The sequence below is a fragment of the Phyllopteryx taeniolatus genome, chromosome 10 (assembly GCF_024500385.1).
Source record: "Phyllopteryx taeniolatus isolate TA_2022b chromosome 10, UOR_Ptae_1.2, whole genome shotgun sequence".
Lineage (NCBI taxonomy): Eukaryota > Metazoa > Chordata > Actinopteri > Syngnathiformes > Syngnathidae > Phyllopteryx > Phyllopteryx taeniolatus.
The window spans coordinates 11828892-11851349 of record NC_084511.1 but is presented as its reverse complement, the minus strand read 5'-3'; the positions used below and the strand labels follow the sequence as shown (position 1 = coordinate 11851349).

The window sequence follows — 22458 nt, the reverse complement described above, 5'->3', positions numbered from 1 at the left end:
AGTTAAAATATTTGTTGGCCCATTGTGAAAATAGAGGGATCTAGATCGAGACAATATAAAAACATTGTTATACAGTAGCTTTACCCAGCCCACATGCTTAACATTTAAACTTATTTAAACACAGTTAAACATATTAAAACACACGAGTATTCCTTAGTGTCTGTTCTCACTCTCTTGCTTGTACAGTTCTCCAAATAAGTGGCAAAGTGTGCTTGTTTCAAGCTGTTTGTCACTCCCAGTTTTACTTTAGTGGAAAACGGACACATAAGAAAATTGTATATTTCGACACGAAAATGATCAACCAAACCATGTAATTTGTCTAATGAAAGTCCGCTTATGCTAATATATAATGCGAAATGCAACAGACGGCTTAACGGAATATGCTTATATTTTACAGTAATTACAAACCTTCAAACAACTGCTACTTCAACTCACATGGCGCAGCACCACATACAAAAAGAGCATACAACAATACTCACAGGCATATATAGCTGTATTCTCCTCTTTGTGGGAGCAAAGACTATTACTCCAGCTTAGTAGTGGACCTCCTCTGCCTCTTGTTCTTGCTCTTACAGCAGTTACGCAGCATCTCTTCCAGTAGACCTTAGCACTGCCTGGCCTGTTGCAGCACAGCATGATACAACACTGAAGGTGCACATCTAAATTCAGACTTGCTTGTAGACAATAAAAACCTATGAAACTTGTAAAAACCACTGTGATGTAGTATGGGTGTATGGCATTGGCTATGTCTAGACACTGTTTGGATAAAAGTGTAAGGAATCAGACAGCTTTAAGTTGTCCTTGGACCTTAATTTTTCATCTTACACAGCCTTTTTCTATGCTTCGGTCCATAGGATGGCCCTTTTCTGTTCCAGCGTGACACAAAGCGACATCTTCACTTGCTGTAGGTGTCTCAATTCTTTTGTAGATATAGCACGTGTTGATGCTTAAATGGATGATGGATGTATTGCAGAGGTAGTCTAATAAAAAATAATAATAATAGTAGACCGTACACTATGTTGCAGAGAAACAGGGAGACATGACCTCATTGATGTGACAGCTCCATGGTGATGGCACAGTTGACTGGCAGCGGTGCCACAATGTAGGCCAACTCTATTTAGGAACATATATTACAAAAGGCTATTAAAGCGGAACAGCTAAGACTTTCTGTTTAGCTTATAGGTGATGTCCCTTTTTATTTCAATATGAATATTCAATATGAATAAGGCACGCTCAATGACTTACTATTTTTCATTTGATTCTTTCATATTTATGGCTTGGAAGTCTTTTTCACACACAATAGTGTAATTATGACGACTTACATAAAGATTCGGGTCACGTGGCCGCTTCAGGAACGAAACTGTTTTATTTTGCCTAAAAGCTAGAGACTTAGTTGGATTTATTTTATTTTTAAGATACCACTTTCAATATGCAGTCATTGAAGTGAGTCTCAGACAAAGAGATGTCCTAAGAGATTAATATGGTCCTCTCTCAGGACCATCGATAGCAAAGTGTAGCATAACACAGTGCACTATTAATCTTCAAAAGGTTCATTATTTCATAGTGCATTGGGGGAGCCCCGCCAAGTCGCAGATGAAAGGGGAAATGAAATGAGTGGTGCACGGTGAATCCAGGCTTCATGATGCTAATGGAATGAGCTTGAACGGCTGAATAAAGAACAGCAGATGCGATGTGGTCTGGAATACCAGTGACAGGATCATTTAGTGCAGGATTACAAGTTTCTTGTCCACGGGGGCACCAGCAGCTGTTGGCTTCCTGACTAGACTGTCACAGGTTCAAAACCTTCCGTAGACCAAATTATGGAGATACTGAAGGCAAATTGGGGGTGGTTGTTATGATGCTAGTTCTCTCCCTGACGTCCCAGTGAGCAAGGCATAGAACCCCTCAAACTCCCCAGGGTCACTGAACAGCCCACATCTCCCTTGCCTGCAGAACCCATTTATGCTTGCGCGTGGATTGGATCCGTGTGTGTGAAATGCACAAAATAAAAATAAGAGTGTAAAGAGAATTTTCCATCAACATTTATATACAGCAGCGCTTTGAGTTACGAGTTTAATTCATCCTGTAACCAAAACACTCATATCTCAAATCATCTTCCCCCATTAAAATGAATAGAAGTACAATTAATCCCTTCCAGCCCCACAAAAAAAACACTAACAAAAACAGTTTTTTGGTGGGGGGGTGGATAATAATATATATAAAAACATGCCGCAATCACAATTAAATAGACTGTGAAGAATTAAATAGTTTCTGCATCATGATGTCATGCTTCGATGCCCATTGACTTTGTGCGCCTTCTGGTGTGCGTGTCTTGGCCACCAGAGGGCAGTATAATACAGACATGCCTAATACATGAAGAGTTTCACAACCAAGCAATATTGTTTTTCGCAGAGGATTAAGCTATTGGACAGTCGTATGTTATGTAATTTTGTTAAATACACAACGTGTAATTTTTTTTACCCTTGTTAGATGCATTGGACATCATGAAGGGGTCATTGCTGTTGGTCGCAAGAATAGTTTTCTTGCCTTTGCGCAATAAATTTCTAGTACCGAAAGCTTTTTTTTTTTTAGATTTTTTTCCATTTTGTCTTCTCTTTTTTCCGCCATTATGCCTGCCTCTTCTCATTGTCTCCTCGTCTCCGGCTCCTCCTTCTTCTTCCTCTGAGGGAGGGATGTTCACCTCAAGGCATTGTTGCCCTCTACAGGGTGCCATTCCTCATTGCAGTTATCCAGAGGCTTGACGATCACACAAGCTGCACAAGACCCTCCCCCAACCATCCCCGTTAAAAAGCGCCATTGATGTTTTTAGATGGCATTGGCAGGGAATGAGTTGATTATGTATATCCCTGCAATGTACTATGTTTTTGCTTATTCGCAGTGGGTGTGTTTAATAATGATAATTGGGCTGTTGCAGGTTTGCATAGATTAACAAACATCAGTGATGTCAGGCTAGCATTATTATTTATGCTGCAGTTGCATTGGAAGAGCTCTACAAAATGTACAATTTATATCTACATTTGGAAGAGGACACATTCTTATCTGAAGATATCTGCGCCTCCCTCCTTTATGCTGCCTTGATGCATATCTGAATGGTGGCATTTGAGAGCAAAAAAAAAAAATCGTAATTGTGTCAGTTGAACCATGTAGTGAAAATCCAGGCCAATGTGTTCCTCTGCTGCATAGTGGAATTTACTTCATATATAATAAAAGGATTCCTTCCATTCAATTTCTTTTACCGCTTATCCTGTTCACTTTCAGAGCTGACTTTGAGTCAGTCAACCATACGTCACATATACACAACCATCCACATTCACACCAATGGACAAATTAGAGTGTTTAAACTAAAATGCATGTTTGTGGGATGAAGGAAGAAGCCGGAGTACCTGGAGTAAATCGACACAAGCACAGGGAAAACATGGAAACTCCACACAGGAAGGTCGCAACTTTTGATTAATTTTACTGGCTGCTAATCTCTATGTATAGCTTCACAGTGAAACTGTTGTCAAGTTTTCAGTTTTGTCTAGGGACTGATGCTGTATATGACAGTCAGCAAAGCACAAAACAGTGATAAAATAATAGAACCTCTTTGAGAACATCAGCTGCTCATAAGGGGACAATGACATCGAGCAAATGTCACAGAAAAGCTTAAAGTGGTTGCTGAGGTATTCAAAGGCACAAATGTGAGACACACAGAAGAAAAGTTTGAGTTGTTTTCTTTAGGTCTCTTTACAGTATGAATACAGATGACACAATGAAAACAGGAGCAAGCTGCTGCAGTTCACCTCCGTCAGTTGAAAGAAGTAAGATTAACTACATCGTAATTACATCTCGTTCTACTCCCATTTTGTTATTTTGTGCAAATCAAAATATTTCATTCTGGGTCTTCAACTCATTCATACCCAATTTACTCTTAGATTTAAACGACATTTTTATGAAACATTTTTGTTATGAATGCTCACCTACAGTCATTCAAAATTCATATGTTTCTGCAGAGCGTGTTGTGTTTTTGTGTGTGTGACTGAATGAATGTGAGCCAGTATTTTGCCTACAAACATTGATGTCTGCTCTGCTGCTGCTGTATTCAGCACGTGTGTGGGACAGATTTGGGACAAGACATCAATAGCTGCCTTTCCAAAATAAAGCTTCAGTTTAGTCAGGGAAGGAGGCTCTTTTCCTGTTGCTTGTCATGTGAAAGCTTGTGAGTATTGTCCACGCAAGTGGTGTGTTTTTAACAGCAGTGTGTGCAGCCAGCTGACTGAATAATTGAAGTTGGTTATTCATAAGCAGGAGAGAGTGGACCGTCTGTTAACTGCATGTGTGTCTCGTAGCAGACCACAACACTGAACAACAGACAGTTTTGTCAGAGACAGAGAGACTATGTGGGAAAATGGGCTGTGAGTGGGGGATTGTCTTGGAAGAATGAGATGCAGGCGTTGCAACACAGGGATTGAGATGGCTGTCGTAACCTCAAACACATAATGAAGACTGGAGGAGGCTGCAGGGCAGAGTGAGCTGTTGCATGGGAACATTGGGATATGGCAGTAATAGACCATCAGACTCCCACCAGCTTTTCCTCCTTGATTTTGAACTTTTATAAATAAAATGTGAGATAAACAAGTGGGGAATTTAAAGCAAGAAAGGGGGACGACAAATATAAATGCATCGAACGCTAGACTGTCGTTTGCAGATCTCCACTAAGTCCAAACAATCCTGATTTAGATTGCCACAAAACTGTATACCTTCATATGCTGCATTCAAGATGACTCGTAAGTCCGAAATGTCATACTTGGAGCTTACAACAAGTGTTGTTTCAATTGTATACAAAAAATATGGACTAACATGCATTAACCTTTTTTTTTTTTTTTTTTTTTTAATACTACTGGTTCTCAAACCTTTCACACAAAGTACCACATCAAAAAAAATACAAATACATTGACACTGCACTTAAATATACGACAATAAAAATGTTTTCTTAAATAATGATTTAAAAATTATATCTAAATAAATGTTAAAACCAAACAATTCTAAAAGATTGCATGCAAATGAATTGTTCCTAAAAGTTCCATACAACTTAACTGTTCTTAACAAATGTATTGTGCACATGATTGAAAAAATTTGAAGCCACTGTAACATTCTGCACACCAGCCAATTTGAGGGCACATATAGACAAACATCCATTCACAATCACATTCACACCCAAGGAGAATTTAGAGCCTTCACTGTATCTAACTGGCAAGTTTTGGGAATGTGGGTGGAAACCCCACATGAGCACAGCGAGAACATGCAAACCCCACACAGGAAGGCTGAATTCTAACCCTGAACCCCAGAACTGCGAGGCAGATATGCTATCCACTAGTCCACATTGTCACCATAGCAACAGCAGTAAAATGGTTTCAGATTTGCGTTGTTGACAGCAGTCCTGGGCAATAAACCAAATCTTTTTTGGCAGCTATTTTATACTTTGACTTGCGAGCACAAACTTGAGATACGAGTGCTGTATGGTGGCAGAAAACTCAACTCACTTAACAATAAGCAACAGTTTTGCAGCTAGTGAATAAATCTTCAAAAAAGCATGTTTAATTCCACTATTGACATTTACTGTCAAACTAACATAAAACAAAGAATTACATGTGTATTTAAAACAACGTTGCCCTAGCAATGTCCCCGCTAGCCCTAGGAATGTCCCTCGTAGTTTTATAACCAGTGAAGCAACAGATATTTGAAAACAAACGGCTAAGCAACACATGTAGACAGACAATATCACAAGACTCACAGGGATATATTTATCCTCTGCTAAAAAGGACCAATATCAATGCAGCTGATTTCGTAATTCAGAGTAGTGGCGGTTCTTCGTTATTGTCTGTATGACTGTATTATACTGCCCCCTTGTGGCCAAGGTGGGCACACCAGAAGGAGCAGCACAATGAATTGATATGTCAAATCATGATCCTCACAAGCTATTTAATTCTTTACATTCTATTTACTTACGTTATTGCTCTGGTTTATAAAGTACAATATTATAGTGTTATTTACCTTATAGAAAAACACATTACAAAATTCTTTGTTAAGTTTTTTTGGGGGGGTCCAACTCGTAGCTCAAGGCACCACTGTCCTGCTCAACTAACTTAACAAACGATAGCTGGTATCCTAAAATTTCTTGGTGGAGGTAATAATACAGGACTTTTTTTTCATTCGACAAGAACACAATACATCAGTGTCTTGCCATCTGTCTGTGTTTGGCCTTAGGAATGCTGCACTCATCAACATTCTCCACTCCTCCTTTTAAGCCAATTCCCTCGCAACGCACTGTAGTTACTTTTGTTCCTTCTATTCATCCACTTCAGCGTGCATTTCTTTGCCGCTGCCCTCTTCGGCCTCTTTAAAATCCACCCTCCCTCCGCACCCCCTCCAATATCCTGTCTTTTCTCTCTTTTCTTTTCTTGAACCCACTCTTTCACTATCCCCGTCCCCTTTTCTCAGCCCCCTTTAAAGCCGTCTCCGATTTCCCCGTTTCACCTCTACAACCCCCATCCGTCTTTCCAGTGTCCCTTGTACTTTTCTGCGCTTGTTGCCTGCCTTGGCAATGGTGTGCAGAAGAAGGCGGTCAGATGCTGTGCTAGCTGCATTAGCCCCATGTATTATTCATGTACCCTGCAGTCTGTGTTGGTCTTCTGCTGCCTTTTCCCTGGGACACACGGGGCTCCTCAAAGTGCGTGGTGAATGGAACCAAGGGCTTATTGGAGGTGTTGCACAGATTGACAAAGTCCAACAGAAGCAGTTAATGTCAAGCAGGTCAACGTTTAAGTGTAATTTTAGGTGGTTTTGATGTGTGGTTATGCACTGTCTCACTTAATGCCGCAGCCAACAACAGAGCATTCCCCAAATGTTTATTTTCTCCCCAAGCTGGCTCTAGGTTCCAGCCATATCCGCCCCTGATGTTCATGATGAAAGCTCTTTTATTACTGGCCAAGATTTCTGTCTGCTTGGCAGCCTTTCTGTGTGCGCGCCACACTCGGCTGTCCTCTTTAGAGCGGGGCCAGTCAGAACTGTTAACCGAACTGGGCACTACGAAATTTTAATTTCGACAACCAGATGAGGATGGAGGGCCTCATCTCCCCATTTGTGGTATAGGCAGAGTGAAAGAGAGAGAAAGAGAGCGAGAGCCTTGGGGACCAGAGGAGGGGCCTCTTGGAAAACCACATCCACATAGCTGGTTTGGATTCACATCTGCTTTGCTTGACATACTTTCAAGATTCACCCTGAAAATATCATCTGGAGCACTGGAATATAATCATCTGTCACATGCAGATGCCTATCAGATTTGATTACAGATTGTTTCACTCTTCATTCTAACCAGCTTCTCGTGTGGACACTGATTGTCGCGTTTGACGGGTCTCCCTGATAGCTTTGCAATCTGCTCGTCACAGGTGGCTACACCAGACAGGGACCAGGACCGATGCTCACAAGGGTCTCTCTCCACCTCCTTTCAGCCAATCCTGGAAGGGCCGGAGAGCTGATGTCTCAGAGGACGAGTGGCTGCTTGCGTTGTGGAGTCCTAAAGAGGCAAGCTTCATCGCGGTGAGTCACGCCTTCTCCCACTTCCTAGTTAAGCGGGGCACTGTGTTGGGACCCTGGACATGTCCATCTGGTTTTGATTATTCCGTTGATAGAATACACATAGATGCTTGTGTCAGCACTTGTTTGAAAGTTTACCCTATGTTTATGACAATTTTTTTTCCGGATTCTGCTAAAACATCTACACGTCAATGGCTAACCAGTTCTGGGTTTAACATTAACACTATTGCGCAAGCAGAATAACGTCCTAAATGTCTCATGTTACATTACAAAAATATGGTTGTAAACCATTGGACTGAGTGCTGAGGATGGATATAAAATGCCAGAATGCTGCTGCTCACAGTCATTGGAGATGGTTACCTGACTCGGCAAGGGCAAGTGTGTGAGGGTGAGAGACAGGGAAAGAGTGAAAATGAAATACATGCAGGACCTGCTTCACCTAACACTACATACAGTAACGCACGCACACACACACGCACACACACACACACGCACACATCCACGTTTACACACGAGACCAAGTTGTTTTCCAGTCCCCGTTCTTTGGTGGTACGTCAATAATTACACTCATTTCCTTGGGCGTAGCTGTCCGCGATGGAGCTTCGCTCATCCTTCCTCATCCTCGCCCATTGGCCTCAGTACGGAGGTGCTAAAATGACACCCTTCCCAGTGTTGACCCGTACGGATCGAAGGTCTCTAATCCTCTTAAAGATCAAACCTACGCTGCATGCTATGGTATTGCTGCGGGAGGCTCGTCATCACTGGCACACAAGCAGCAATTGAGATGAAAATGAAGCCAGGACTGCTTCTTGACACCAATCAGAAATTCTGTCCCGTACATCATCTAGCTCAGGGGTGTCAAACACAAATCTGCCTCACAGTTCTGAGGACCAGGGTTCAATCCCCAGCCCCACCTGTGTGGAGTTTGCATGTTCTCCCCGTGCCTGCGTGGGTTTTCTCCGGGCACTCCGGTTTCCTCACACATCCCAAAAACATACATGGTAGGTTAATTGGAGACTCTAAATTGCCCGTAGGTGTGAATGTGAGTGCGAATGATTGTTTGTTTATATGTGCCCTGCGATTGGCTGGCAGCCAGTTCAGGGTGTACCCCGCCTCCTGCCCGATGATAGCTGGGATAAGCTCCAGCACGCCCGCAACCCTAGTGAGGAGAAGCGGCTCAGAAAATGGATGGATGGAATTCTTCTGTCTCTCCATCTTCTATTTATCTATGGCCAATTACCTTTCTTTTCAATGTAAATCTTTTTTCAAAGGCCAACAACAAAACAACCCCCAAAAATAAGAATGTCCTTCAATAAAAATCCAAAGTTCAAACTATTAACAGTCCCTGCCTAGGAGTTAATAAAGAGCATTAAAAAAAACATTAATTAAATTATTATATTCTTGGTTACAGCCACGTTGCTCCGCACACGTCAAACAGGTCTGTCTTTTACTTTAGTGAACAGACAATCTGCCTCCCACCTGTCTTGGAAGTTAACCGTTTTCCATCTTTCGTTTGCCCATTTTTGGGAAAGGGAAGTGTAAATTTGCTCGAGGAGCCTGGTAGCATAGTTGCTAATGACTGCAACAGAAAGGAAAGGGGCGCTCGCCGGTCTAGACTGATGGGCCAACACACTAGCAAAGCATTCTGGGATTTGTAATATTAGTGGCCCATGTGCTATATACTGGCGGGCCAGCTCTAATGCACATTTGATATGGTCTTGCGGGCCAAATATAATTACATCGTGGGCCAAATTTGGCCCCCGGGCTTGAGTTTGACATATATGATCTAGCTCATTCCATCACTTCAACATTGTTCCTTTGCCTCAAGATGCCGAAAGATGTCGCCAAAGTCATATTTTTATATTAGACATGGCTTTGACCTGAGATAAAACCAGTGAACACTTTTTTTTTTTTTTTTTTAACCAAATAACAGAGGATTGGTTCACTGTACAGTGGCCTGGGCTATCCGCTTTTTTCCTTGACATTCGTGCCATGTCTGTGAATCAATAACATAATGTAGGTGGCGCTTCCAAACGTTTCTTGATCATTCTTTTGATGTTGCGTTGGTTGGTGTGCGAAGGTTAGTTGCCAACTTTATGTCGTTCGCGATTGTCCACTTCCGTGTAGAGAGGTTGTGTCGCTCGGAGTGGGGCTGGCTTTAAGTGAAATTGGATAGTTTCCCTGCAGCACATCTGATGATCTCACGGGACAATGGTTGGGAATGATGAAGGATGAATGCTAGTATCAGATAAGAGAGAGAGTACAAACTATTGGCTCTCATGCACATAGGGATATTGCCATTTGCTGGCCAGATATCCATTTTAAAATCTTCTCATATACAAATGTTTCAAAAACCAAAACTAAAAACATGTGACAAACAAAATGTACCCTCTGCAAATGTTCACCATTCTTTCTCATCTTTGTGGGTCAAATATTTACCTTTCACAGTATGTAAGGCATGTATAACAGGACCAGAGCGAAATAATAAGAAAAGGTGCATTGCAAACCACGTGAGCAGCTTTTCTCATCTGAACCTGAAAAACAGCACCAAATCTGTTTCATATCTTCACACCCACAAAGAGATTTGATTTTGCTGCACAAACTCGCTGTGTAAATGCCTTTCAACCATAGTTCTAACAACAAGTACAGTACACATCTAAAATAGCGTGTATTAGATTTCGTAGAGTATATTTTTAGATGTGAGCCTGCACAAAACAGCAAAGCTGTGGGGAACTCCTTTCCACATTAAGGTTATATCACCGGCCTGCTTTGCTTACTCGTGGTTTCGCTTAGGCCTCGGTCAGTCATTATGGCCTGACATGGTGTTTAAAGAACAGCAAAACAGGAAGTGCGTGACTGCACAATCCTTGTTAACATGTAGATTGAAGCATGTTTGTTAGGTGTTATTTTCGTTAATTTCTGATTTTTCATTGTTAAGTTTAATTGCGTCTTCAGGTCAGGGAATCTGTGTGAATCTATGTTCTGGCAGGCCATACCCCTACCCCCACCCCTGTCCCCAAATCCTCTCATCTCCTTCATTTGCTCTTGCACTCCTGACTCTTCGCATATCTGATAAGTCATCACACACAAGGACGACAATACACACGGCTTAGAGGATGAGATTGTAATTATGGAGATGAATCTGCGCTCTGATTTTTCTTCCAAAGCTATTTCCTCTGACACGTTTTGTTCTACTTCTGTAGGCTCAGTGTCTGAAACAAAACCCTTCCTTATCTGTGTGTCTTTAGATAAATGGAGGAGAAGGAGCGGTGTCGGAGCAGGTCTCCAGCTCGGAGAGCGAGTCGAGTTCAGCAGGTGGTGGGAACCATAATACGTCGCACCCGAGAATCACTGAGCAGGTACAACTTGTCCCAGTTAGGGAAATGTAAAAACACAAGCTTGCTGTTACTCATATTTCACAGTTAAGCAACATTAGTCTCCATAGGCCACATGACATTTCTGAGGAAGTGGCAAGTGTGTTGATCATGTATTGTTATACATAAATCATAAATGAACTATTATTATTACTATATTAGTAAATCATAAATGTATAAATTAATTCCCTTGATGTCACGTAGTAATAGCCAGGAAGGCGTACGAACCTATTTAGTTAGTAAGTCTGAAAATTAAGGTGTTACATGTTTTATGTCCTAAAAATAAGCCTATTCTACAATCACATTTAAAAAATGAGTGGAAATTAACAGGTATAATATGGGTAATAATATAACAGTGTATAGTAAATACTATGCTAATATGAATGATATTTATTGCACATAGGGCGGAATCCCTGTTTGTCCAAATATGGGCAATTTCATATTTTTCCAGAAATCCACAAAATACTATTGGTATGTCCCCACGTTTTTACGGTTTACGACAGGTAGGACCCCAAAGCAGCAAAGCAGGCAGGCAAGGAAGGATGCATCTCAAAAAAATGTTTATTTCCAAACACACAAAAGGGGCAAACAAGGCCCACAGAAAAATCTAAATACCAAATTAACAAAAGTCTCAACTAACTAGGGTCAAAGTAACAAAGAAACACTAGCGGTGTACTCACCACAACCGAAATCATAGAGAGAAACGAGACATACAGCAACGATGATCTGACCAAGAATGAAAGAAACCCACCTGTCCATTTTCTACATCGCTTATCCTCACTAGGGTCATGGATATGCTGGAGCCTATCCCAGCTAACTGTGGGCGAGAGGCGGGGTACACCCTGAACTGGCTGCCAGCCAATCGCTGGGCACATATAAACAAACAACCATTCGCACTCACATTCATACCAACAGACAATTTAGAGTCTTCAATTAACCTACCGTGCATGTTTTTGGGATGTGGGAGGAAACCGGAGTACCCGGAGAAGACACACATAGGCACGGGGGGGCTTGCACACAGGTGAGGCCCGGGTCCTCAGACCTGTGAGGCACCTGTGCTAACCAGTCGCCCACCGTGCTGCCTGAAAGAAAGCAGCAAACTAAATACAAGAAGCTGACGAGACAATCAGGAACTCCTGGACAAGACAAGTGGCTGGAGTGAGCTGATTGCTTGACACAATGTAGAGGGCTGAGGAGAACAGGTGGTGACGAAAGCCAAACAAGCAGACAAGACATGAACGTGACACAGGAAACCTTGACAAAGAGACAAAAGTATCATCAAAAGCAAGTCAACAAAAACACAGATCATGACACACGTCATCTGTTATTTTTAAGCATTATTGTTGAAAATAACGAACAAATCTATTAACTCTCCTGACTCTTCTTCACCCCGCGGGAGCTGTGTGCATGCATTAAGTGAAAATACTGTGTGTTGCATTAATGAGTGAAAATAGTTACAGTAGGTTAAATAAATGTGCAAAAGCCTGTTTTGTTAAAATTTATATCTGTAATGTTTTGGTGCAAAAGGAAGCGTGTCAGACACGGTTGCGTACAGATTAATTTACATCATTTCAATCATTAACTTAGAATTTTATGGCTGCAACACGTTCCAAAAAATCTGGGACAGGGTCATGTTTACCACTGTGTTACATCACCTTTTCTTTTAACAACATTTAATAAACGTTTGGGAACTAAGGACACTAAATGTTGAAGTTTTGTAGGTGGAATTCGTTCCCATTCTTGCTTGATGTACAGCTTCAGCTGTTCAACAGTCTGGCGTCTCCGTTGTCGTATTTTGATAATGCACCACACATTTTCAATGGGAGACAGGTCTGGACTGCAGGCAGGCCAGTCTAGTACCCGCACTCTTTTACTACGAAGCCACGCTGTTGTAACACATGCAGAATGTGGTTTGGCATTGTCTTGCTGAAATAAGCAGGGGCGCCCATGAAAAAGACGTCGCTTGGATGGCAGCATATGTTTCTCCAAAACCTGTATGTACCTTTCAGCATTAATAGTGCCTTCACAGATGTGTAAGTTACCAATGCCATTGGCACTAACACAACCCCATACCATCACAAATGCTGGCTGTTGAACTTTGCGTCCATAACAGTCCGGATTTTTTTTTTCATCTTTGGCCCGGAGGACACGACATCCACAATTTACAAAAACTATTTGAAATGTGGACTCGTCGGACCACAGAACACTTTTCCGCTTTGCATCAGTCCATCTTAGATGAGCTCGGGCCCAGAGAAGCCGGCGACGTTTCTGGGTGTTGTTGATAAATGGCTTTTGCTTTACATAGTAGAGTTTCAAGTTGCACTTAGGGATGTAGTGCCGATCTGTATTTACTGACATTGGTTTTCTGAAGTGTTCCTGAGCCCATGTGGTGATATCCTTTACACATTGATGTCGGTTTTTGATGCAGTGCCACCTGAGGGATCGAAGGTCACGGGATTCAATGTTGGTTTTCGGCCTTGCCGCTTACATGCAGTGATTTCTCCAGATTCTCTGAACCATCCATCCATCAATCTATTTTCTGAGCCACTTGTCCTCATTAAGGTCGCGGGGGTGCCGGAGCCTATCCCAGCTATCATCGGGCAGGAGTCGGGGCACACTCTGAACTGGTTGCCAGCCAATCGCAGGGCACATACAAACAAGCAACCATTTGCACTCACAGTCACACCTATGGGAAATTTAGAGTTGTCAATTAACCTACCATGCATGTTTTTGGGATGTGGGAGGAAACCGGAATGCCCGCGAAAAACCCACACAGGCGAGGCCAGATTTGAACCCGGGTCCTCAGGACTGTGAGGCAGATATATTTGGCCACCGTGCCGCCCAACAATCAACCATTTGATCTTAATTCTCCATTTTAACAAGAGGTTTTAGAAAATTCCATGCGTCCAACTTTGTGGGAACAGTTTGGGGTATGTCCTTTTTTTTGTATGCCAGTGCACAGAACCTGAGATCCCTGACCTCAACCCCATCAAACACATTTGTGTAAACTAGAACACAGATTATGTGCTAATTGATTTCAGGCTAAAACATTCATCCATCCATTTTCTTTACCGCTTATCCTCACTAGCATAACTGTATCTAATAATAGCTCAACTGTGCACTTACAGTGTCCCCTTGATCCCCCTCCAAAGTCTCTCTCTTAAGTTGTTACAGTTTCCCACATGTAACATCTCACCCGCTTTAACCCCCTAAGGGAGCGGTTGCTTGGCGATGGGAGGCCTCAACGTTCCAACAGCCTGTCCAATCAGAATTATCAAGCCAAGCTGTCACTGCAGATCACAAGGGATCCTGTGCTGGACCGAAGTACCGGACATGGATTCACCCTCACCACAAACACACCCCTGCTGGTCAGGGATGTGGCCACAGGTACGTGGAGTCTGCGAAAGAGTGTGTCAACGTTGTCCACATTGGTCTCTTTAAGTGGCCACCTGCTTTATGTACAGTTCACCACCTCCCTCTCTCTTTCTCTCACTCTCACACACACCCAAGCATGCACGCATACACACACATACAATTGCGCACACACGTTGACTCTCTTGGCATTCAGGCTGCTGGGCTTGGTGCCAGAGGGCCCGCCTGAACAACAGTGACACCTGCTCACCCTTTCCAAATTCAATCGCTTTTCGGTTAGCCAGCTTTTCGAATCAAAGCAAAGAGATTCTGATGTACTACTTGCGTCCGTGTCCTGACCCACAGGATGTTAACTAACGCCCCAAGTAACATGTTAACTCTTTATAACTTGTAACATACAAATGTAAATAGAATACATCATACTCACCAGAGATGCTGATTATTAAATGTATTAATGTGTATAGATCGCTTCAAATGCGTTTTGCTAGTTGGCTGGAACAAGTTTTGCTCTGACCAACCAATCAGAGGATAGAAATACGTGTATGCTGGGATTGTTGTGGGCCAGATAGCTGGCCCTGTGAGGTCACTTTGAAACCATATTGGTTAAAGAACCAGGCCGATTCCTTACATAGTTGGTTACACTACATAGGCCAGCAATACTGATCCTGAAGGCCATGGGCAGATTAGATTGACAGATGGCAGCACATAGAGGTTAAACTCTGATTAAAGTTGAACAAAATAAAATCCAACATCCACATACACGTACTGGAAGCAGTATAGCCAAGAGAAACACTATGTAATTAAGAGAATAGACTGTTGGGAATAAATTAATACAATTTCATGGAAGAAATATTAGAATTAAATGGAGGTCAGTGCTTCTTAAAGTTCGTAGGCCAGCAGAGAAGACCTTGCTGGCCCTGACGGCTCACCACTGACATGATCAAATATGGTTCCTTGTCCAATTAAAAGGGTAACTGACAGAATAAAAGGGGACAGATCAAGGGACACAGAAGATATGAGACAGATCTTGGCCATAGTGTCGGCGAAATTGAGGAAATAGTGTAATGTTGACCTGGGTGTGCCTTTTAAGAGACATTTGTGGATGAGTTTGACGCATGGCAAAACAAAGAGGAAGGGAGGGTTCTTCAAAAACTGCAAAGATCAGGATATTAACAGAAGTGACACGTAAGCTCAACGGGGGAAGGGAGTGCTCTTGTGCAGCATGAGTGAGCCTGAATGTGTGCCAACATGTGTGCTTGCGTGTACAAAACTGCTTGCATCTCATGGGCAGAGGGGGCTTTGCCAGGCAGATGGGGCGTGCGACAGGAGTGCGTGGGTGTATGCATTTACGCATATGTGGTCTCTGTGTGTTTTTGTGTTGCAAGTGTGCGTAGTGTGCCCAAACGGCTGCGCCGCAGTCGTGCTCGCTTGCCTGAAGACAAATGAGTAAAAATAAAACGAGAGAAAGCTGTGTTGAGCCGAGCTGGAAGAGACCCAGCATAACTGTAACCCCTGACGTCCTGGAGAGCTATTGAGTCAGCCATGTTTATAACTATATGTGTCATATTGTGTGTGTGTGTGTGTGTGTGTGGATGTCGACTTCTGTGTTGGTACAGCTCCGTTAATCTGTATTAAAAGTAGCTACTAGCCCACATATGCAACCACGATTGTTTCATGCAAGCACACGTTTACAATTTTTTTGGGTGTGTACATGTGTGTAGAAAGTCCTGCAGATGGGATACTCTACCCAGGGGACCAAGTGTTGCAGATCAATGACACAGTGTTGGAGGATTTGAACGCAGATCAGGTGGAAAACATCTTAAGGTGAGAACTGCAGTAGCACTTTCATCCATCCAGCAATGTTTGCGTTTGGATAGGGACACCCCCGTTACATTCCTTTTATGTTCGGCTACAATGGATTTTGAATGCCACCCAGTTGCTGTTTAACTTCCTTTCAAGGAGACATATTATAATTCTATAATTTAAAACAGTTGCTTGGTGTCTTAATGGTAGATCAGCTTTCATTAGAATGACAACCAGTGGGCTGCAACTCACGGGTGCATTCCTGAAGACTATTCGCTGTCTCCTCTTCCGCTTCGCTCAATGACGAGTGTTCGCGTTGGCTGGTTACTTGCTTCTACTCGCAAAATCAGAGCCCAGAATGTGGAAAATGAGCAAATGCCCAAGATAATACAAGTATTATTGTGGCGCATGGACACATAGCGGAACACAAACACCCCCACGCCCATTTCACGGCACAATTATGTTGTTTATCAGAAGCTAAAACTAATGTAATATTATTATATATTACAATATTTTAACCTCTCTCTCTCTCTCTCTCTCACACACACACACACACACACACACATACTTAAAGCCAGCGCTCAAAGAGTTTTCATTGCATTTTCATAGGTGGAGAAAGCATTTCATCACCAAGCCACCAAAATACTTGAATGATGGCGCATGAAATGGCCGAACACAAATAGCCCCCACCCCCACGTGGACAACATTATTATAACATTGTTATAACAATATTATTAGAAGCTAATGCTGATAATAGTGTTGTGGTTCTTTTGCTTCGGAACTTCAGCCAGCCTATCTTCCAATTCATTGGTGGGGAAACTTGGTGTGGGGGTGGTTATTTTGTCAGTTGGCCAGTTAGGTAACAGTGGGGCAGAAGTCCGGGGGGGACGTGCAGAACATCTCGCTCAACTCACAGACACATTTTCTGAAATAGGCAGAGAACTGAATATTTATAGTACCTGGTTGTGTAATATCACACTTGAGGGATGAACAGGCACTTTAGAGACCTAACTACAATGGTACCTTGACTTCTGAATAGCTACCTCAGCTTCCTAGTATTTTGAGTTACGTGCTGTCACTTGGTCAATTTTTTGCTTTGTTCGCGAGCCAATATTTGAAATACGGGCACCCTTCGGCTGCGATTGGCTGGCGACCAGTTCAGGGTGTACCCCGCCAGAGTCAACTGGGATAGGCTCCAGCACGCTCGCGACACTAGTGAGGATTAGCGGTATGGATAATGGATGGATGGATTGCAAGCTTCGGATACACCAGCACTCGAGTGTAAAAAACAACAACCAAAAAAAAAAAAAAAAAAAACAGTTGTCGATGCACTTTCAGTCGTTTATTGAACAGGAAAGGACAAACACAAATAAAAAATGAGAGCGCTAGCAAGGAGTTGCTGTAGGCCACAACTCATGCCCAGACACTCACACTCGGATTAACCTACCAACCGGACTCCAGCTCGTGATGTCACTTACTAGATCACGCCCCTTAAATGCACATAGTGAACACATGAATTTACTTTTGTTTTTTTGGGGGGGGCGGGGGTTTGGAACAAATTAATGACATTTCAATTCATTTCATTTAGCAAAATTTATATATGCTATACTCAAAGTCAAGGTACAACTTTGCATAGAATAAGTGACTTTCGTCTTTTCCCTGTCAGGGGTCACCACAAAAAGTAAATTTTCCATAATACAGTATCTCCACTTGTATATATATATAATGTAGGAATTACAGCTATACTGAACACTTTGCCCCGAGCTAGCTAGCTAAACTAGGGTGCGTCAAAGCATCACTCAAAGGGAAATAGTGTCTCTGTCCGACTATTTTCTGATTGACTGTATTACATGTCCTCTAATTAAACCACCAGATCAGATCAATTAACCTTTCCAGTTACCAGGGCACGTGTCGTGCTGCTGCGTGCGTGTGGCCCATCCAGTAAAAAGCAGTGTCATTAGATGGTCTTCACTGTTTGGAGAAGCTGTTGATGCATGTGGGAGGGTGTATATATGTGTGAGAATAGCTTAGCAGGCTTAGGGCAAAGGTTGCAGGCGAAAGTGCTTACTTGACAGCTGAAACAAGAAAATGATCTGCGTGTCCGTTTGTGTGCGCGTGTGTGTGTGTACATTTGTGTGTGTGTGTGCGCGCGCTTGCGTTGTTTTTCCGCACAGGGACTTGGAGGACTGTATAACCGTAACGATCCTCCGGCACATGACTGTGAGTACAAAAACAAAGCAATGATGAATTTCCCTTGGCACACCTTCACAAAGAGCCATTGCACCATACCAACATCTCCCTTTCATATATTTCAAGCATGTAACCTCAAGATTAAGTGTCCCGTCCACGTGCTTCCATATTACGAAGTGCAAATGTACAAACAAGCACGTCAGCCATTTGCGTCCGAGAAAGACTAAACTTGTTAGTTGAAGAATGAATTGCTTTTGTCTCGTGTGAGTTCAGCCAACGTGTTTCCAACCACACACTGACACATTTCGTGTGCGTCCGTGTGTGTGTGTGTTGCAGAACCCCAAATCATCCATCATGTCAGCAGAGAAGAGAGCCCGTCTGAGGAGTAATCCAGTTAAAGTGCGCTTTGCAGAGGAGGTGGTGGTCAATGGGCACACTCAGGTGAGAAGATTTAAATCTGGGAGGGATTTATATGAATTTAATCCAATTAAACAAAAATCTGGAAGGGACAATCCAATAAAAAAAAACAACTATTTGGTCCCATGTGGTAATTAAAGTCACACAGAGCAGAAAGTAAACGATGTAAACTAATATCTGAAGCGAAAAATAGTCACCAGAGAATTCAGTCACTAATACTAAGGATTTGAACCCAGGTCCTCAAAACTGTGAGGCAGATGTGCTAACCAGTTTCCAACGTGCCGCCCTATAAAGGGTAAATCTATTACATTTGGGTACCTTAAGCAATTTTTTGTTTTGTTTCATGTTCATTTGTGTATCATTGTTATTTGAGCTGTCACTGATGGTGTAGTGGTACACTCGCCTGACTTCGGTGCGGGCAGTGTGGGTTCAGTTCCCACTCAGTGACGGTGTGAATGTGAGTGCGAATGGTTGTCCGTGTCTATATGTGCCCTGTGACTGACTGGCGACCAGTTCAGGGTGTAGTCCGCCTCCTGCCCGAAGTCAGCTGGGATAGGCTCCAGTGCCCTGTGACCCTAACCAGGATAAGCGGTGTTGAAAATGGATGAAATGGATTTTATTTGAGCTGTCCCGTGATTTGTGCATGGGTGGTAATGTCACAGTGGCTGGATGAGCGAAACTTGCGATGGTAGAAGATAGTGTGTGTACAGTTCTTTTGTTTGGCTGTGTGCTTTAATGACGAGTAGCAACACAGAAGTACGCTTTTATAAATGCCCTGTTAACAATAGCCAGCACCTGTGTGTTAGTCGTGTTTCATTCGACATTAATTAGTGAAAGATGCCGTGTGGCAATTGCTAAGTTAGCGGCCATATAAATAGAGATAAATAATGAAATAAAATCTCTCTCTGTAATGCCACACATTGTTACATTGCGTTTTTGTATCTTTTGTAAAACTGCAACGTGGTTGTGGTGGTATTCAGGGCTGGTTTGGGTCACTTAAATCTCCACTGAAGGCCCATGTCCCAAATGCACCGCCCGCCACTAATCAATCGCAATCAGTCGTATTGCACATTTCTGCTTTGCAACATCGTCATGTTCCATCAGTTCTTTTTTATTCTCTCCATCAGGGAAACTCTCTTCTCTTCCTGCCCAACGTTCTAAAAGTCTATCTAGAGAACGGACAGACCAAGGCCTTCAAATTTGACCACACTACCACTGTCAAGGTATGTTCTCTACATGTGCTGCAGTGTCAAAGGGTGTTTAAATAAAAGGTTAGGTCTCTTTTAGAACATAACTCCTTAATTGAGAACTGTAGTTTAGGTAATTACAGTCAATTAAACGCAGAGGACAACACGTTATCCATCCATTCATCTGTTTTCTACAGCGCTTGTCCTCATTAAAGGCACAGTCCATATCAATACAGTGATCCTCCATTTTTTTTATATACTGTATAGTTTATGCCTTAAAATACCCCTCCCACACACTTCAAACACATGTAAACTTATTAAAAGACATTTTGTAACATTGTAAATGTATTTGAACAGACAAAGAATTGCAAGCATTAAATGTATAGGAAATACATAAATACATTTGCTCCATTGTCGAAGCTTTAAAATACCTCCTCCCACACGCTGTAATCACATTGAAAGACGTAAACACACAAAAGCAAGCATTTCAACGCAAAAAAAATGCAATGAAGCGAGGCCACGTGAGGTGAACCATGATATAGCGAGGGATTACTGTACTTAAAAAAACAAAACAGCAGAGAGTGATAGTCTCTCAGCAGCTACACATTACTCCATCTTTGAATTACTACCCACTAAGAATCCTATTTTTAGACCGTCTCAGTGCCCTGAAACCAGATTTTAGTTTCAAGAAGACTGAAGTGGGAGTACTGCATTTTATAATGTTCATACTGGATGACATTTCATGATTGCTCAAGAGTATTTGAGTGTGGGTAGACTGTAGCTGCACTCCAGTGGTGCGTTAGTAAAACCCGATTAATTTGATAGCTTCAGAAGGACGAGAGAGGGGGAGTATGTTCCAGTGTGTGAGGTTAATGTAAGAATATCTAGTGTTTGAAAGAGAGTTAGAGCTATGATGTAACTCATTTGGTATTTGTAAATGTAGTGTTTAAAAAACAACACTATTTTTGTTCAACGAGGTTTTGTGTCTAATAGCTTGTTTTCCCTCACCATACTGAGGCAAAGTGAGTGAGGCAATTTTGACTGACCATCTGCCATCAGCAGACTGGGGTGAAATATGTTTGTGTAAGGGGCTCTGAACTGTTATTTTTTCCACCATTCCAGGATATAGTTCTGACTCTGAAGGATAAACTATCCATCCGGGCTATCGAATACTTTGCCCTGGTGCTGGAGCAACAGTACAGCATCACCAAACTACTGCTGCTGCATGAAGATGAGCTTATACAGAAGGTAAGAAAACAATATGCAACAGACTTTTTATTATTATTGTTATTATTATAAATGAATCAACTGGATATAGGATGTTGTTGCTTTGACTTTCTGAAATTGTGTTAACATTTCCATGTCCTTATGTCTCCATCAGGTGGTGCAGAAAAAAGACTCCCATGATTACAGATGTCTTTTCCGGGTGTGCTTCATTCCCAGAGATCCTACGGATCTGCAGCAGGAGGACGCCTTTGCCTTTGAGTACCTATTTTTACAGGTTAGAGAAGCATAGCTGCTGCATTAGATCATCCTTATAACACTCATTTTTAACTACAGGGTACTTATATTATTGGCTATTTCTCTGTCAGTACTTTTAATGTTGATTATTCAATATATAGGCAAATTAAATGGGACACCTCGGGCCTCATGTACAAAGACTTGCGTGGATTTCCTACTGAAACATGGCGTACGCTCAAATCCAGAAAACCTCGTATGCACAAAAATATCCAGATGTATGAGTCTGTGCGTACGCATGAATCCAAGCACATTTCCTTCGTAATCCCAATCAACGTGGGAATGAGCGCACATTTTGGATGGCAATTACACTCCAACAAGCGGGTGCTGCTGCCGCCCCGACTGGCCGTGTCCTCACCCGTGCTGCGCTGGAGTCACAAGAGATTGTGAGGCCAATAGGCGGCATAAATGATCAATTTATAGGCGTCCTCACAAATATCAGCGATTCATTAAATACACTGGTTAACAAGTGAATTCCGAGTCCTTGCTTCTTTTACATTGTTGAAATCAAAGGTTGCCGGGCATGAATTGTTCATCAGTGCTAATTGTTCATGTGTCTCTGATGTGCAGATTTATGATAACAGTTTCCCAGCATCACCTCTAAGTGTCGCCAAAGCACCAACAGCTGCAGAAACGTGCGTACGATGATATAAATAAATAAATAAAGATAAAGATACATCTGAACTTGGCCGTGAAAGAGAACGTACTCCACGTTTTTGTGCGTACGCATCATTGTACATTCTTACACAACAAGCTCATCTGACCACAACTTTATGGCCCTTGCTTTGTGCATTGGGCCATAGCCATGTTGGAACAGAAAACTTTTGCAAGCATAGAATTGTGCAAAATGTTGTTTGTAAAATGAATAATTTATATTCAAGGGGAACTGTGGGTTCTGACTTAATCTATGAGCTGCGACGAAGAAACAATACTGTGGCAGGCTGGCAGCCAGTGTTGTACCTGAACTAGTTCAATGAACAAAGGTTAATGAAACCGTTCAA

The 22458-nt window shown here is 42.3% G+C and overlaps 1 protein-coding gene across 3 annotated transcripts in view; it reads left to right on the top strand.

Annotated features, from left to right (window-relative positions):
• Positions 1–22458, top strand: part of frmpd1b (FERM and PDZ domain containing 1b) — a 45166-nt gene that overhangs the window by 2642 nt on the left and 20066 nt on the right. For 2 of the 3 annotated variants that reach the window (XM_061786845.1, XM_061786842.1), the window contains exons 2-10: positions 7449–7599; positions 10845–10955; positions 14185–14357; positions 16064–16166; positions 18320–18365; positions 18672–18776; positions 19880–19975; positions 21062–21187; positions 21321–21440. In XM_061786845.1, coding sequence (XP_061642829.1) covers positions 10849–10955; positions 14185–14357; positions 16064–16166; positions 18320–18365; positions 18672–18776; positions 19880–19975; positions 21062–21187; positions 21321–21440 — 876 coding nt within the window. In that variant the 5' untranslated portion in view covers positions 7449–7599; positions 10845–10848. Of the gene's footprint in view, positions 1–854; positions 905–7448; positions 7600–10844; positions 10956–14184; positions 14358–16063; positions 16167–18319; positions 18366–18671; positions 18777–19879; positions 19976–21061; positions 21188–21320; positions 21441–22458 lie in introns of all 3 variants that reach the window. The other variant, XM_061786843.1, reaches the window with a different exon arrangement.